The sequence below is a fragment of the Haemaphysalis longicornis genome, unplaced genomic scaffold, assembly GCF_048455015.1.
Source record: "Haemaphysalis longicornis isolate Haplotype H1 unplaced genomic scaffold, Haemaphysalis longicornis Haplotype H1 scaffold_9, whole genome shotgun sequence".
Taxonomy (NCBI): domain Eukaryota; kingdom Metazoa; phylum Arthropoda; class Arachnida; order Ixodida; family Ixodidae; genus Haemaphysalis; species Haemaphysalis longicornis.
In genome coordinates, this window is record NW_027526460.1 from 64,055,496 (window position 1) to 64,074,324 (window position 18,829).

The following is an 18,829-nucleotide window of genomic DNA, read 5'->3' on the forward strand; positions in this document are numbered from 1 at the left end:
CAGTATGTTCAGCGCACTTCTCTATCACCTAATTGTTCGTGTGAATATGGTCCATTGTTGAATAACCTAAACGGAGCCCCGCTTGTTCTTTAGGTTTACTGAAATCTATGGTTGCAGAAATTCTGTTAGCGATTACCTTCGTAAGTACCTTGTAGGCGTGTAGTAGAGGGAAACATCCGTCAGCTTCGTTTAAACAAATTGATCTGTTTTGATACTGATGAATATGATTATGATGATGATGATGGTGATTAATGACCTTAATGAGCTGCAGCCAAATTCTCTGATGATGAAACTGGGGTCTGAAAGACCTTTATTTCGGTAAAATAGGAAAAAATGTATTGCGAATGTAAACCACCCCTTGCAGATCCTGTGCGCTGCTAATTCTACCAACTTATGCAGCTTCGAAGTCGGTTGTCTGGCCTGACGTCTCCAAAGTCTGCTGTTCGGCGTCAGGCTTTCTTTCCCGGTGACATTAGACGATTCGGTCATCCAGATTTGTCGGATGAGCCGGTAGGCGCTGCAAGGAATTGAAATGTGAAAGTGACTATTTGAGAACATAACCTGATGCTTACGGATAAGACATCTAAACATCATAATCTGCAAAACTCCGCGAGACGCGGTTTCAGTTAGTGAAGTTAATTTCTCTGCAGACTCGATAGAAGCATGGGCTATTAGTGCATAGATTCGAACATGAATACTATCACGCCTAACCGTTTTTTTACACCATTGGAGTTCTCACAACGGTTTGCTTGTATAAATTACTAATGAGCTTGTTGAATACTCATTTTAGGAGAGTTAAAAGTTCGGTCTTGAAGCGGTAAATTGTTACTCCTGTTTTTACGAATAATTTAGTTACGTTAAGGCTTCAGAGTTTAGGAATTTTTTTTGCAGCCTAGATATTACTTACACGAATCCCCCACAGCATTACGTTTTTTAAGAGTGAAATGCAAGTGGGGGCTCAGTAGCCCAGGCACAAGAGATAAAAGCCGCATAGGTGTTCTACAAAGTGGTGAAAAACCCATTATTGTCACTCATGCACACTGAACCATTCACACGAGCTTTTTTTGTGGTATTGCAGTTCCGTCTTTTTGGTAAATTCAGCCAACTCAATATTTCCATTCACTTTTCCTTTACCGTGTTTTCTTTTACGAAAATGCGACGGCAACAGCGTAGAAGTGCTAGTTTGTATTCAACATAAACAGCTACGCGACGTTTATACTTTTGGGCTTGGAAAAGCCAATACGTGAAATGCGCCGGTCCTTGCGTTCTTCTCTCCATTGGTGTCGGTAGCTGTGTGCACATGCCCCAACTGACACAAGAGCAAATCCTCCTAATCTTATCGAGAGATTCCAGTGGCAAATCAACACGATGTAGTCTGCTGATTGCGCACATGAACCACAGTACACACACTTTTTTTCGAAACTTATGCTCGGTTTAAATGCAGATTTTCCCCCGTACCGAAAGTCCGCCGAAATGAAGTGGGCAGATCTCCATTACGAGCTAGTGTTAAAGCTACTAACGAGACAGAAGATGGTGGCTCAAGCTGAACTTCCTTAAAAACGCGAGACTCCCAAGCGAGCTGTACAAACCACCAAATTACACCACTTAACCAGCCTACAATGCGTTGACCAAGTAGTGATCGTTTTCCACCTATTGACGGTATCTTGAATGCGAAATATTCATGGCCTGCCTTTCCCGGTTTCAATCAACTGGCTGTCTGGCTGACAGGTTTGTTTTGCGGCCTCCCGCGACAAAAGCGAACCTATGTCATAACAGCTGTACTTGCAAACAAAGCGGAACATGCATATTCACTCTTGCACACACGCAAGTACTCAAGCACAGCTGTCATAAACGCGCTCATGACCTTTTGCTCTCTGACCGCGCTGCGTATTTCAAAGCGCTGCGCGGGGGGGGGGGGCATCTGTGACATCACTTCGGGCGATGCAGAACAATATATAAACGTGATCATAGGCGGCGCGCCACCGCAAACCTGACGTAAAGCCCACCAAATAACCATAATCAACGAAAACAACGTGTAGTACACCCGTTAAAAACGTTTTTTTTACTATTAAAAACACAAAAATTGTTAGACATGCTGGGGCTCAAACGCAAGTGGTCTCCAAATCGACTCTCGAGCTCGAGGCTAGGCGTATGGAACTCGAGGAAAACCTAAACCGAATGGTGGGTTCCTTTAAGCAATTTTTCAAGAGAATAGCGTGGGATGTGACATCACACATTTCGCTGGGAGTGAGGGGAGGATGGGAGGGACTGGGCAGCTAAGCATTTGGAAACACGCAACCAGGGAAACGCATGAAATTCCAAGAAATAATCGGCAATTCGTATAGATTTCAAATGTTTCGCAAGTACAGGTCTTCAGCCAAACAATGCGTCGGATTCAATGCAAATTATCACAGATTAATTCTGGCTCTAGTTTTTGAACAAAGAAATTGCTTTCAAAAATGTTCTTTTGCGTCTACCGCACTGGCGAAGCGTATGACCAGACACGGTAACTCCCCGCGATTTTAAGTAGACCTGATAGGATTTGAACATGTTTAAGAACTACAAACCATTGACGAAACAAATATACATTTTTAACCACGATGTTCACGAAAATTGGAATTTGGAAAGTGAGATACCTCGAAATACATTGGAAACAATGTGGCATCCTAGTTTAAATTAGTGCGTGGCCCACGTATGGCGCATACGGTGTTCTGACCGACCATGCATTCAAGATAACAAAATGCTTTCGACAGGTGGCGTTGCTTCAGACTGCCACTTAATAGTCAGTAACCAGTTACAATAAGATTATGCAGAGTAGAGATAAAGAAAACCTAGAATCCAATTCAGTGTCCACTTAGGGTCAGAAAAGTGCGTAGCATGTTGAACAACTCGATGACCACAATTGATCTGAAGAACACGCGTGTTCAATTGATTTATGTATTTTTTTTTCAATTGTACGCAAGCGCCGACAGGTACATGTTCCAGTGCCTTATTACAGAATTAAGGAGCAAATCCAAAAGAAATAAAGGCGGCCATCCAGCCCTGTGCAAGTGGATGTCCAGCGCAGGAGTTGTAAAACCCTACGCAGGCTAATGGGGGAGGCTATGAAATGTTCCTGGTTGTCTCGGCGGACTTGCCGCTTGCACTCTTCTCTTGCGGAAGCTGCTGTGTCCTGACGCATGCGCTCGACGTCTTGGGCGAAAACTGCCGGGTGCTGACTAGCGTGACGTACTCGCTAGCTTTCAAATGACGTCAAGCCCTCTCCCCTTCCGGCAGCAGCTGCCCCCCTAATCTTAGCCAGAAGACACGGGTTGAGGTGTGTTCCCATTGTCCACCGGCGCCTTATCATCCATCATGGGGTTTCTACACTTGTTTTGTTGCCTTTTCTTTTCACGAACACTGAGCTCTATGCTGCACGCCTGAGTAGCCTGGAGCAGCTCGGCGTCTTGGGCGAGAACTACTGCGTCCTGCATGGGTTTTTGTGTTTGCGACACATAATTTCCCGACCAACGAGAGGCTAACAGCTTCGCTGTGAAAATGAAGGGCAAACCATTGATAAAATCGCAGATTGCCGGTGAAAGCTTAGGTTCCCTTCAGTTGCCCACATTTACGAAACAAAATGTCCGAGGACGCCTAAACACTTCTTATGTGTCGTAAATGCGAAAGCGAGTGTGTTCCCTTGAACGCCCCAGACGCATTGCTGTCGAGGCACAAATGTGTTTCGCGATAGGCTTTAACGCTTTCCAATAGCTTCGTTCTGTCTCCTTCGCGTTGTGACGCTGCTCCTTCCTGCTACAGTGCAGTAAGAGCGCTGGCGACTATGGTAAATCTTGGTTCATCTCTTCAATCATTGAATCATCTGTTCGCTCGATTGTCAGCGTTCTTCCACTCTATTCACCTACGGCGTACTGGTGTGGACGGCCACCTCTTGCTTGTGCGGAGTTCGTGCTCATTTTATGGACAGTGTCGTGGTGGGGTACGGCGTATATAGGGAAATTCCATCACGATGTCGTTCTCTCTATCATGATTTAGGTTCAAGTCTATTTCTCGGCTCAGGTATTGCCGCTGAAGACTTATTCTAGGAATGCACACAAGATTTAGAAGTACCGCTTCGCTGTAAAAGCTAAATGCCCCGTACGGAAAGGAGACGCCAGCAAGATCAGTTTTTCGCGCACACTTGTAGCTCACGCGTTGAATTTGGTATTTTCTGCACCCGTATTGGCCTGTTTATTGGGGCGGTCGACGCTCTCGTGATATTGCTTTTCACCGCCTGTATATCTGTATCATAAAATCGTGACCAGCAGTAGTGATACATGGGGCGAAAACTGGCGATTCAATAGAAAATGACAGAGGGCCAAAAGAGTTCTTTGCCTCGGTCCAGAAAAAAATACAACGGATTGACGGAAAGATTGGGAGCAACCATTGTCAATGGTGGTAGTGAGGCAGCAAGCGAAAAATGATAAAGTCGTTTCTTATCAACACGCCATTTTCGCGAGGCTGTAGCGAGCGAATTAGAAACACGCACAAGTACCGCTAAATGGAGGTGACCCACGCCCGTTCTGGCAAAAAAAGCAAAACTTTAACTTGTAATTGGGAGTTGTGCGTGCCGATGGCATCAAGCGAGCGATATTTGTTTTACTCCTCCCTTGTGAAATGCGGAAGAACAAACAAGACGTGACCGCACACTCTCCAACGGGCTTCCCTTCCTTTGCAACTGGGCAGCATGCACATGGCAAAATGCCCAGCTCGATAACAGTGTATATGACCGTATTGTGAATTATGGTGGCCTATAAGATTGCACAAAAAGCAATTTGTTTCAATGACGGTCGACGAATAGGCATACCAGCGCCTTATCAGGGCACCTACAGCAGAATTAACTACAAAAAAAAAAACTACTGGTGAATCTCGTAGCAACACGACCAATTTCGGCATGCGTGTTCTACAAACTGACGTGCCCATCCTCGTCGGTGTCGCTACTTGCTGTCAAGGCGCGGACAGACAAGGGCTGAGAAACCCACTATTGTACAAGTTGATTGATTGTAGGGTTTTAACGCGCCGACGCAACGCAGGCGATGAGGCGCGCCGTAGTGGAGGGCTCCGGAATAATTTTGACCACCTGGGGATCTTTAACGTGCGCCGAAATCTCGAACACACACGGGCGTTTTTGCTTTTCGCCTCCATCAGAAAAGCGGCCGCCGCGGCCGGGAATCGAACCCGCGACCTCATGCTCAGCAGCGCAACGCCTTAGCCACTGAGCCACCGCGGCGGGTCTATTGTACAAGTTACGGACTGCTGTAGACCGCTAGGTGTTTCTAACGTAAGCCGCCGCAGCTTTGACACACGGACGTTCGGTTTTCGCCTTCATAATCAAAACAGCTACCGAAGCAGAGAAGTGGTCCCTTGTCGTCTGCTTCAGTGGAGCATGTTCTTAGAGTCTGTAGAGCACATGTCATCGCCCTTGCTTTATTCATCTAGTGGTAGAGGAAATGATTCAAAGGGGTTTACTCGCGTGATATGCCAAACCAATTTATCAACCCAAAAAGAAAACCATCATCCTTATTCCTAAAACACCTAGATGTAGAGAATACTGAAGCGTTATTTGGTCAAGAGCGGTATTCAAAAGAGGCGACTGGAGTATCATTCGGGAAAACATAAAGACAAGAAATAATGATATGATCATAATCATGTTTGTTTGATTATACAGTCCGACGCTAAAACAGAAAGATTAGGAAAATATGAAGAGCAAAACGTCTGTGGTAGGTGAAGGAAGTTTTCATCTTTTTTGTGTGTATATATGAAGGCAGTTTGGTGAAAGGTAATATATATCGACGGAACTCCTTGCTTATCGATTTAAGTTGCGCCGCGCTAAAGGAAACGCGTAATTGCTGACCAGCTGCTCAGCCCCTTACGCGCTATTTCGAATTCCCAAACATTGTATTGTACGATAGTGTTCTGGCCAACGTGCTATTCCGGCCTTTATCGCATCGTTCGCCAAATCACTGGCGTAACATAACAAATTGTTCCTTTGTGATCTTAGATAAGATCGAACAGAGTGTGGCTCGTCGACCTGTTCAATTTGCTGTAACTTTTTTGTATCAAGTCCTAATTATTCAACAGTCTATATTCACCAATATGTTCTCTACAAAATTAGTCCCCAACTGCGAAAAAACTTAGAATGTGACGAGGTGGACCCCCGCCGCTACCTGCCCGTACACCTCGGCCAACCTAGCTGCGTGTATCTACGAAAATATGCATAAGGGGAATTCGAAATGTTTTGCCCAATTTACGCCTGCTGTAAACTTTAAATTTTGTTGCTGGGAAGGCTATAAATCTTTCGCAATAAAATGTCAAATTTCACTCAAAGGCCAATTTGTTCAAACTTTCAACGTGAATATTTCAAAAAGTGCTCAATTTACAACGTTCAAATTTTACTCCCGTCTGCTTCCTGCATTTCTAAGCAAACGTATGGTATAATAAACTTATGTAGAATACCATTAAGATGCAACGCGACGGAAGTTTGAAGAAAAAACTGAAAAACGCGAAGTTCGGACGCTGTTATAAAAAAAAAAAACACATTTTCGAGTTTTCTGATATTCTCCCCAGATGTAGGCCTTTCCATGTACTTGCATTAAAATCAATAAAATGTTGTAAGATTTCGTTCCTGGCGCGCACAGAGCGCGAGAGAGGAGCCTTATCCGCCCGGATTTTCAGAACCTACTGTTGAGATAGCAGCTCGCCTCAGGTTCCTATAAATTATGTATGGTTTGCATAAAAGCCAAATGATTCCTCCACGCATGCAAACCTCAGAACGAAACTGAGAAAAGGGCATAATAATTGTCTACGTTGGCACCATAACAACCAATCTGCGGCAACTTTAATGTGTACAGTTTAGGGGAAAAACGACAAAACTCACAGGTCCAGTACCAAATTAAAAAAAAAATCACTGCCATTTTTTGCGAAGCTCTCCCAAGATGTTAGCGGCCATTAAATATACTTTGGTTCCCTTGGGTTAGTAGCGCGGACATTGTCTTTAGACAGTAGCACTTTGGACTTTGGACTTTAATGAAGCAGATTATGGACTTTGATTTCACTCAGTATACACGGAGGAAGCTTTTCTTTTTAACTATCTTCCTCTTGAGAAAAAGACTTTGTTTCTAACAGCGCAGTTGTTTCAGCTTGTGTTTTATTCGTGCCTAGCTCCTCTCACAACACAGTGCAGCAAAGTTGGGAGAGGAGAAAGCTAGGCGAAGAATTGCGAGGGAAAGGGGCGAGGAGGTTGGTAGCTGAAAAGCAGGTGTGGAGGGTGCGCGTCTCAGCGCAGATGTTCGTGTAGGGAGACGCGTATCGCGGATGGCTCCGCCTTGTCATAACGTAAGCCCTGACATGGAGGTGTTCTCTTAGTCGAGACGTGCGTTCTGTGTCCCCTTTACCGATATGACAGGCAGACCTAAGAAAAGGCAATTTAAAGCTAGTGAAGACCAGCACCTCTGCTGTTTCATCAGTCTTCGCAGCTAAAGTGCGAATTTGGCGGCAATTTTTTATTGCAGGAATTCACACATCTCTTTTTGCTAGTCTTTTACGCTGTGCAAAAGTCTGTTTTCTGAGCTCCACACATTTCTGTTCCCACATCATTTTTTATGCGTAAGCATTTTCAACAACCAAGAAAAAGTTCATAATTTATGCCTGAATTGTTGAAGCAGTTTGTTTTTGTTTTAAATACGAAAGCCGCTGCTTTAGTGAAAACCGCCGGCATTCGTATCATTTCACGGCTAATAAAATTGAAGTTGGCAATGTAATTACAATGCGGCCATGTGCAATTACTCTACGAGTGCCTAGGAAATTATTTTTTTTATAAAAGACGCTGCTTTCACACTTCTGAAAATCCCGCCGTTTTCTGAAACTGCAGGTGCCTCAAGCTCGACCTGCTGGAGGCAGAAATTTGAGACTAAAAGTTGCAAAGTGTTAAATTGTTTTTGAAAATGGGACGGGTTGGGCAGTCCTACCTTTCCTCTTCATTGCCGTAGGGTTCTTCTCGGACACCACTATCGCCGCATGGCTCAGCTCTTCCAAGGCTTTCAAATTAAGCTGCCGGACTTCTCGCATGGACAATACACGGCCAGTATGTCGCTCTATAGTATCTTGCACTGCCACTCCCGTTAAAGAGTCCAGGCCAAATTCACCAAGGGAGATGTGCGGCTTTAGGCTCGACGATTCTGTCATGCCTATAAGACAAAACGCAGAAACGTGAAATTTAATGGCGCGAATAATGCTGAAACATTACACACAAGGCTTTTCCGCGCTGTAAACGTACCAGTCGGTTTCTCGAACCGGTTCCACAGATGACTTCCTCTCTATATAAGAACTTTATATTTAGCAATACTGACTGTCTTGCACCCATTCAACATCTAGCCGCTTATATGCAGCCATTATCAGTGCACGACATTGAAGTTGTGGCTTCATACGGGGGGAGGAATAAAAAAATTCCCAAAATCTTATGCAAAACAGGGAAACAAAATGGCAGACAAAAGGAGTACGCACTTACATGCAGAATCACAATACAGTCCTGGTTTGACAGTCTAGACCAAAGAACAATGGCGTGAAGGAAAGACGGCAAATTGTCAGGGCGTACCAAGAATATGCGCAATGGACTGGACGAGATCTGGTTGATCGTGAGCGTGGGCACTTGGCGATTTGCCAGCCCTGACAAGGCTGGCCACGACCGGGACCTTCTGGCTTAGAAACCGGTCCAATACTTCCAAGCAGGACGATATTCGCTGAGGGAGCGTCCCACGAACCTCGATGTCTGAGCCCACGGTCTCGTGGAATATGCCGACATCAGCAACGGCACCCCACTGGATGGCAAGTGCTTTAAGAAAAAATATTCTCTCATTAGGTTCTCATGGGGAGGTACATTCGCAGCACTGTTTACTGCATGAGTGTCATTCAAAGGGACCCTAAAACCCTTTTTTCAACTTTGATTGAAATCCTAAATGCTTGCAGAGCGTAGTCAACCAGCACATCCAGTACTTATAGAAGGAGGTCGCAATGTATGTCAGTCAGAAAAAACTGCTCGATAGCCATCACATGACTTAGAAACTTGCTCAAACCATTTTTATCTCTGTCCTGGCCTTGGCGTTCTTCAACTGCTGGAATTACATCATTAGAGTGGTGCAGCGGCTATTCTCTGGCTTTCCTTCACGTGGAGCAATGAATGAATTCGATAGTCACTCTAAAAAGATATCCCCCAAAAAGCATAACAGAAACCGAAGGAGTATTTGCTGCGACGAGCAAATCACGCAGTGCCGCTCCGTGCTGGCAATAGCTATATCTTTCGCAGTGCTTCCACATGCGAAGTAAAGAGCCAAAGCGCTTATCGAAGTGTGGCTGAGTGTCTAAAAGAGAAAGCATTACGCATAGTTAATGCGAAAGCGGTGATTTACTCTGTATAGAGTAGGTGTGAACGCAATACTCCGATTTAGAGAACTGATTGATTGAGGCAGTTGTGGGGCTCAAGCGCCAAAGCCACACCAGGGATACGAGGCGCGCCACACTGGATGGGCTCAGTAATAATTTGGACGATCTCAGGATCTATAGCGTGCTCCGAAATCTATACACGCGGGCGTATACGGTATTGGTCTCCATCAGCAAGTATCGAACTAGCGTACTTGGGCTAAGCAGCGCAGATTTATATGAGCAGAAACCATTCCAACTTACATACATTATTTGGACTGGAAATAAACAGGGCAAGTTGGCGGCACTCTACTCTCAGAAGTCCGGAATTCGATTTTGAGTTGCCTGCTTTCAATCCCAGAACACCCCAAACAAACTGCTTGCATGCATGCTGTGAAAACTTAAACTGTACTTCAGAAATCCGACAAAGTTTACAGCTCACCAGGAAATCCGTCAGCGACGCGGCGTTCGCAGATGCGCTCCATAAAGGAGTTAGCGTAACCGTAGTTGGTCTGTCCATTACTGCCCCGACCGCACGCCACAGATGAGAAGACAACGAAGTGGTCAAGCTCGGGGCAAATGTTTCGAGTGAGCTGGTCGAGACGCTGAGAGATGTCTACTTTTGGCTTGCAGGCAGTTTTGAAATCCTCTAGAGACAGGTTTTCAAGGAGCGCATTCGCAAGCACCTGCAAAGAAAACCCAAAATTCAGTGTTAATTGCTGGCAAGGGTACAAGTTTGGGCCTGTTGGCGGGACATTGAAAAAGTTTGATTGCGCTAACAGACTGCTAACACGGACGAAGGGACTAGACACATACAGGGCTCTGACTTTCAACAGTTTTATTGCGAGGTTTTCAAATATTGACGTAAAAATGCCACACGTCATAATACGTGTGTAATCACGTGACGTTCTACGCAGAAACCGATCTCTTTCATAGGTAGTGTGACAGAGGCAGTGCTGACACACTGGTCCTCCACGTTTGTTATCTGTGCTTCTATTATGGGTCACGTGAGTTGATGTTTGCGTTTTACCAGAAATTGCACACGGAATAGCAGAATTGCTTCTCGTACAGAATGTTCTATCCACACTGCTAGCAGTGCAAGCCAAGCCGTCCTCCAGCCGTTCTCTACATCGTTGCTGTGCTCTCTGTGGCGGTCAATAAGGTACGTGTCATCTGGCCGACGTGCCTTTCTCCACGATACAACGGAAGGCTGTACATCACGCTTTCTGTACATGCTACAAAACGATTGTTGTGATTTTTGCTGCACCTAGGCCTCGAAAAGAGGCTAGGGTTCCTCAGTCTGCAAGCTTTTTTAGTTTATTTGGTGCTAAAGACACCACCTTTACATTCGACCACGCAGCTATGTTTTCCAAATTGTGGGAGAATTTTCGTACATATATGACTGTTATCTTCTCCCTGTCCATTAGCGTTGACTCAATGGCATCGTTTTCACCTTTTCTCACTTCTGAGGAGTGTTTTAGTTACGAAAGCTAACAAATGTTTGGGGTAGCTAGCTTTGGTCAAGTGTGCATTTCCAATGACCAACATCTTGTTTACTAAATACGGGCCGACTTTGTTAAAGCAATCTTGAAGCATTGTGTACTGATTGCGGTTTTCATCAGTTTTGAGTGCATCCAGCTCAAGGGCAATGGTGGCTCGTTATCTCTCGGTTTGTTGCATCTGCGATATTCAGAGATATTCAGAAGCCGGATAATCCCATTTCGAGGAAGTTCGTGTGTTATTTCAAGCGGTGTGAAAAACTACGTAACATTTGTTTGCGTCTCCACTCACTCAGTCCTTGCCTATGTTAGCCCAATTAACTTTTTGCAATATCAGTAGCTCTTTACAAGCAATTGTTGCCAACACAAATTGTGATTACCGTCACACAAGTTTCTCCACAAGGAGGTAGAATGTGTTAACGCGATGGAGGCGGGTATGATAAAGAACGTGTGGAGCAGCCTTACTCGTGTCAGTTTGCCGCCGGGCAACCAAACCGGATGCATCAATCATGGGGGCTGATTTTTGCCTGCAGCCTGAAGTGGCTAACATACTTCGATAAAAGGTAAAATGCCTTCCCTGAAAACGAACACAGTAGTGACAAAGGCGCCATTCCTTGAACAAAATTGGGTAGCCGCGTCATTTTTCAACGCTGGTCTGTTTTGGCTGATACAATATCTGAATCTCCATGCATTCGTACCCCTAATGACTCCTGAGAATAACTTAGTTCTCACCTCAGATAAATCCCAGGGAGTCGTGGGCCCATATTGAGAACAATTCCTTGTGAAACATTACTGCGGCTAAGTACTGCGCTCGCTGCGGTACAAAGTTTGAGCACATATCAGCGTGGCAGTGGTGACGCTGAGCTAGCCACGAGGTTTAAAAATCAGTTTTAAGTAACTTTCCTTGCGTAGCACCCACTGTGGAGCTGCTCATTCAGTGCACCTGCTGATCGATCGATGAACAGGAGCCGCACCCGCGAGAATTCGACAATCGAGTTTTTGCTCACTCCTTGTGATCACGATGAACAATGGCTTAACGTTGCTCTGCAGTAGAATTTCCTTAGCGGCATATTTGGAGCAACCAAACATACCTTTTTTTCTCGTTTTTCTGTACTTACCACTGCAGAATTGAAAACCCCGCCGACCGCTCCAAGTGTCATGGCGGTTTCGATGATTTCCCTGGCCCCACTCTCAGTTGAAGCATCTGCTGTGCTAACCAGCACTTTGGCACCGGCCTGCTCCAAACGATGCAGACAAAGTCGCTGGTATCCATTTCGCACGGGAGACCGGGAGCATAGTAGGAGTTTGCGGCATCCTCTCGACACCATCCAGTCCGCGAGCTCCAAACCGAAACCTCCCAGCCCTCCGATGATGACGTACGACTTGCTCTCGTAAAACCATGTACGCGCAACAGCCTCCACACTGAGTGACGGGGCTGCAACAGCCTTCCCCTCGCTCTTCTCTGGTCGTATCTGCAAGAAATTTTAGTATCCTGCAATCAATCAGGAATCCAAACTACGGCGTTTCGGAGAAACGGGAGAAGCTTGTAATAGCAGGCCGGTACGTACTCAATACACCAGCTCGTTCTGGAAACGTCGTTAGTGACACTTTTAAGGAGGAAATAAATAGGAGTTTCAAAGACAATCCGAGACTTTGATTTACTTTGAAATAGGAAAGAAATACTTGGTAACAAATATTTTATTCTGCTTGCACTGGTGTTTTAGAATATAGAGAGCTGTTCGCTCTAAAATCGTGTTGTTTAAAAGTGCTAAGAATCATATATTGTGCTTCCGTGTACCAACTATTTGTACCACGCTGTTATACATATCGCACGAGGCAGAAGCAAATAATCATACGTATTGTATATGGCGCACCGCAGTGATCAGGCAACGGTGGAAATATATTTCTTGCGCTCAGAAAATCCCATGGGCAGAATCCGACGAAATTTCTATAATGTGTGGTATTGTCTGCTCGTTACACAACTTTTACTTCATTTTGTGGTTAACGATGGTTCTAACCAACTCAAGCAATGCGGCCTTGCCGGTTCTTGCTTAGTCCTTCTCATCAGGTTGCTTTTCGGTAGAAAGTTTTGCATGTATGGTTCTCAGACGCGAGAAAGAAAACATGAAAGTAGTTGCTTCTTAAACGTCGGCTTACCTCGATGACCACTTTGCCGATGTGGATAGAAGATCCCATGAACTGGAAAGCTTCTTCGACTTTGTCACGACCGAAGACAGTGGTGTCCAGGGGCCGAACGGCTCCAGAGGCGATGCCATCACGGAGGAGTTTCGCCACGCTACGTTTCACCGCAGCCGCTGAAGGGTCGTCGCCGAAGAGGGAATACACCGGAATGTGGTGGAATGTGGTATTCCTAAGAAACATTGAATTCTCCAGTGGCATGTGTTCAAAAACGTCATCGAATCCGTGGATGTCCAGGAAACGGCCGTTAGGAGAGATGCAGCGCAAGGTAGACTGGAGGGCGTCTTGGGTCCGGGAGCTGAGCACCAGGCTTACACCTGGTAGGTTGAAGAAGAATAAATGGTGTAGGGATAAAACTACCGACTATACGTAGAGCCCTGAACAGAGAAGAAACCTACTTTAGTGCGGACTGTTCTACACGTTGCGAGAAAGTCACCCTTTTTTACACCGTATGGAGCTGCAATGTTATATGGCCAACCGAGAACAATAGCGTCCGTTATTTACTAGAAACCTGGGAGGCGACTCTGGCCAGCTAGGCCTTGGATGACGAGTGCCAGCTGATTTGCATAAGAAGTGTAGTAATGACTTTGCGTTGTGCTATTTCTCTATTACGATTGTGCTATCATGCTTAAATTTGTGAACAGACGTGTTGTTATGTACGATATAAATCGGGTGGCTGAGGCCTCTGTCAGGCCACGTCCGCCTTTAGTCTCAGCCTCCACTTGGTTGTTTCCAAGAAATAAAAATCAAATCAAATAAAAAAATCAATTGAAAGGGCTTGGGCCGGGGTACAAGCTTCTGCGTTCGTGAAAGGGGACTACACCCAAGTCCCCTTTTTTCTTTCCTTGACCTTAATAAAGTTTTACTGAACTGAACTTGACTAACGTAATTTACGTAACCTACGTAAAATCACGTCAGACCTTTGAGTGTCAAGTCATGGGAAAAAGGTTGTCCCAAACTGGCTGCGTTATACAGAGCTTCACTACGAGAACGCAGATCTTTACTGTGTGTACAGGGAGGGCGATGCAATGTAAGATGGTGTGTATTGCTTGCATTGACTGGCGAGGCGTGCATGCAGGCAACCACGTAAGTGCGCCGTCACTGGTTACGTCGGGCTCCGCGGAATGGCGGTACTTAACCGTGCTAAGCACATGACTGTGTTGCACGTCACAAACTCTACCTCACCGAACGCAAAGTACTGCCTCGAGTCCACTGTGGGTGCCACCGTTGAGGATCGGGTTGAAACGTAGCAGACGACGCACGCCGGTATTTCTTTTTTTTCGGCGTGCGGACGCAGTGGCCCAAGCCGCGCCATGCCTGTGGCGCATCGGCCATGTCCGTGGCAATTTCTAGTGTTTCCAAGCGAAGAAATTGACAGCTAAACTTTTCAACAAATACCACCTATACTATAGAATCCACAGTAAAGCGAAGAACCACCAAACAACTGCTTGGCTGTCGGCCTTGAGTGGTTTCTTTCACGTACCGCATTGCTAGAAGCAAGTTTGCGCATAGTTGTCCTTGTGTGAACTTTAATGATCTTTTGAAGTTTTTTGAGTGGAGGAGCTTCCCCTGCAGTTTCTATGCTGTCTTGTGCCGATACTCCCACATAAACTGCCCGAAGCTAGCAGAAGCGCAAAATTATGTCCTAGTGGAAATACTTGAGCAGGCACAACAAAACCAAAATTCTGCGGTTTAATTCATACTTCGCATGTGTGAAAATTTTTAAAAATATTTAGGTGATTAGCAGGCGCTTCTAGGAGGTACGGTTCTACCGCCTTCCCAAATCCCATACCCGACTCACCTGTGCCTTCCGTCTGTAGGAGGATGTGTTTGTCGAAGGACGTTTCTTTTGTATTCACGATATGCCTCTCCCCTAGCTCTGGAAAGCGGCATTTTAGGAACTCGTGCTCTTCCGCAGATCCTGCATGAAGCGCGAAGGAAACGATCAACGAGCTCCGACTGATAAAGTCGTTCTCGTAACACACCGTGACTGTTTCAGTTCTTGCATCATTGTCAACTTTACTGAACAGTTGCCGGTGTCTCGGCAGTATTTTCCAGCAGTACATTTATACATATGTATTCAACTGGTATTTCGGTGAAAATGCAGCCATAATGTTCTCAAAAGCATGGGTAATCTTCCGTACAATTGTAGGCACTTACCAACGGTTGTAAACACCATGCATCCCATTGACAATGCAATCGAAATGGCGGCCTGGCCGACATCACAGCCACCCCCAAGGATGAGAAGAGACTCTCCGCTGTGCATGTTGCCCCGTATCAGCAGAGCGTAGTAGGCCACGGAGTAGGCCACTGGAACTGTGGATGCTTCTTGCAGACTCCAGGCGGTGGGAACTTCCCAAAGTAATTGCGGGTCGGCCGCTACCACCGTCGCTATTGCTTCGGATGCCACCAATCCGATGACACGGCGTCCACACGGGTCACGACCTGAGAACTCTATTCCGAGAGCAGAGCCAAATGTGGCCAGGTTTTCTGAACAAGAAAATACAGAAAAAATGGTTCTTTAGGAATGCTTGCCAAGGCTCGGCCATGTATGCAAGTATGGCGTCAATGAGTGTAAATTGATATTTTATTCTTGTCTGTCTACAGCTGCAGGATGATCATTTTTTCTCCACTTTCGTTCTTTCCAAATTCGTTATCTAATTCAACGACCTACCATATCCTCCCCTTTGCTTTCTGAGGTTTTCTTGACTGCCAAACTTTATTTCTGTCTTATTTTCAACGAGCCCCTCATTTTCTATTCTGATTCGTTACATGCATAGCGACGGCCTCTGTTCTGGCAGTCTTGGTGCCATAGGAAGCTAAAGAGGGTTCAACGCTGGTCGACCACTCTCGACATGTCGTAGACACTCGAGTCACGTCCCGGGGTTAAAAAGAAGGCCCCCTTCACCCCGAGAAGTCGGAGTGGCGCTGGCTACCACCCCGAAGCACAGGAAAAAAATTACATTGACATAAATACCCCAGAAAGTGGAGGGTAAAAATAGCCCCGCCGGTAGCGTTGTGGTTATCGCACCAGACCGGTATTCTGGAGGTCGTGGGTTCGGATCCCACCTGGCGGGCATTTTTTCTCCACTTTCTTTCTTTCCAAATTCGTTATCTGTTTCAATGACATACCATATCCTCCCCTTTGCTTTCCGATGTTTTCTTGACTGCCAGACTTTATTTCTGTCTTATTTTCAACCAGCCCCTATTTTCCAATTCTGATTCGCTACATGCATAGCGAGGGCCTCTGTTCTGGCAGTCTTAGTGCCATAATAAGCTAAAGAAGATTCAACGCTGGTCGACCACTCTTGACATGTCGTAGACACTCGAGTCACGTCCCGGGGGTTAAAAAGAAGGTCCCCTTCACCCCGAGTAGACCGAGTGGCGCTGGCTACCACCCCCAAGCACAGGAAACAAAAAAGCTTAACATAGATACCCCATAAAGTGGACGGGAAAATCGCCCCGCCGGTAGCGTAGTGGCTATCGCACCAGACCGGTATTCTCGAGGTCGTGGTTTCGGATCCCACCTGGCGGGCATTTTTTCTCCACTTTCTTTCTTTCCAAATTCTTTATCTGTTTCAATGACCTACCACATCCTCCCCTTTGCATTCCGAGGTTGTCTTGACTGCCAACTCTTATTTCTATTTCAACGAGCCCCTCACTTCCTATTCTGATTCGAAATATATATATATATATATATATATATATATATATATATATATATATATATATATATATATATATATGTATATATATATAAGGTTGATTTCGCTCTCAGCGGAATCTACGTTACAGTCATGGCGATGTATATATACCTTTAGATGTAAAAGCATTCCTCAATAAACAAGGGCATCAGCATCTTCATTGCTTTCAAAAGAGGGATGTCGTGAAGATAGAGTACATATATGCTCACCCAGCACGGAAGTCTGGCGAAGGTTTCTGGTGGCAATAAGGCTGTCCTGGTAGTTGAGCGGGGCGAAATACACGTTGCAAAGTACTCGCTCGGTGCTCTCGGTGCTGGGTGCTCTCGGTGTACACGGGAATTTGTACGGCAGCGAAGACTCGTACCAGTGCACGCTTGAAGGATTACCGGGAGATACGTTCACGCACGCGAATTCCGCCGTCTTCTTCAGGGCACCACCTGTGAGGACCATTTAGAGAGCTATGACTGCCAGCGATTAGAGTTCCTGAATTGATGGCGTAACAATCACATTAATGACGCTGAAGGAACCTGGTTATATTGGAGGAATCTGATATACGATACCCGATAAGCGACATGACGCAATATAGCTACAGTCAAATGAATTAAGTCAACATTGCTTGTTGCGTAACCATTTTCAACCCAAGATTGTCCCATAAAAGCTTTTAAACCACCACGAAGAATCAGAAACTGCAAGTGTCTTCCACTGCGAAAATATATCATCCCCTCGTTAAAATTTACTGTTTTTTGTTTATTTTGTAGTAAATAATTCAAATACGGAAAAACGTATCTGCGAGGGAAAATGGTTATGGTCCCTCTGGAAGAGCCAAAAGGATGAGTGAGGTTAATGGTTCAGCCTGTTTTTGCGGAGAGTATATCGAGCATTGCCATCTTCTCGGGTTATAATTAGAGTGGAAAACATGCGTCTTTACTGTGACAAATTAACCAAGTCTGTTGCCGCTTCACTCAACACAACGACCGTGAAATAAACTGAACATATCGCTGCGATGTGCTGTTCCTTACCCAGCAATTCATTTTTATTATGACAGATTCTTAGCATATTTCAAATGGTAATATTACGCAGTACGTTATGGCCGAGACAATTTTTACATAAGCATGCGGCATCCTTCACCTGTTAGAATGCAATCTCCGCGTGTGGGTTTGCAGAACGCAACAAAATCCCCTCGGCAACAACTGAGGTCTTCACCACTTGCGACGGCTGGACTCAACTCTCCTCCTCCCGCGCTTTCCTTACGGCCATCGCTTTGGGGCGTCTTCGTGCCTACCACCGCAAGTTGGGAATGGCGCTGCTCACCCACTCTTGTGCCTGCGCCGCCAAGCGCGTTCACAGACGCAGTGTGTGCGCCGCAGCGCCGGTTACTGCCACATGCGTGACAATTTGTGACGGGGAAGTGCATGGTTGCACATCCTTCGACGAATACGCACTGTTGTCCGGTAAGCTGGCAGCATCTAACATAGTAACGTTAGCCAGCACTCATAGCGGCGAAAATTAATGGTGGAGCCATGAAAAGATGTCGTGAACATCGACCGCAACGTGGAGAAATGGCTTCGTGTTCTGCACGATCAATTGAAGGACTTAAAACCGCTACATTCACATAGTGACCACAGTATGGTAGTGCTGCTGCTTTAAAACAAGCTAGCCTAATTTGGTCAGTTGAAGCCTCATCGTTTAACTGCTATCCACTCAACAGTCGGATTTATGATTCGTCAAGGAGAATTGCCAAGCTGTATATAAATATCCAGGCGTCACCAATTTTTTCCGGGAAATCAACCGAAAAAACTCGCCAGCGGGGGAGGAACACAGCTAACAAGGAATATATATATTTTTAATATACACTGCAACTCAGTGCACATTGCCAGAAATGCGAATGCACGTTTCTTTTTAATGAGACTGTAGGGATAACAAAGCAGAAAAACCAGCTCGCAAGAGAAACCATTGGGACGTTATAGATGGATCACC

At 45.6% G+C, this 18,829-nt stretch overlaps 1 protein-coding gene across 1 annotated transcript in view; it reads right to left on the minus strand.

The window, feature by feature from the left end:
• Positions 1-305: 305 nt before the first annotated feature.
• LOC144151589 (fatty acid synthase-like) overlaps positions 306-18,829 on the minus strand; it is a 62,115-nt gene continuing 43,591 nt past the window's right edge. Inside the window, exons 18-26 of the mRNA XM_077682696.1 lie at positions 17,062-17,289; positions 15,309-15,638; positions 14,950-15,069; positions 13,107-13,465; positions 12,068-12,421; positions 9,893-10,136; positions 8,630-8,866; positions 8,004-8,222; positions 306-517 (exon numbers count right to left, since the gene is read on the minus strand). Of these exons, the coding sequence (XP_077538822.1) occupies positions 486-517; positions 8,004-8,222; positions 8,630-8,866; positions 9,893-10,136; positions 12,068-12,421; positions 13,107-13,465; positions 14,950-15,069; positions 15,309-15,638; positions 17,062-17,289 (2,123 nt within the window). The 3' untranslated portion in view covers positions 306-485. The remainder of the gene's footprint in view (positions 518-8,003; positions 8,223-8,629; positions 8,867-9,892; positions 10,137-12,067; positions 12,422-13,106; positions 13,466-14,949; positions 15,070-15,308; positions 15,639-17,061; positions 17,290-18,829) is intronic.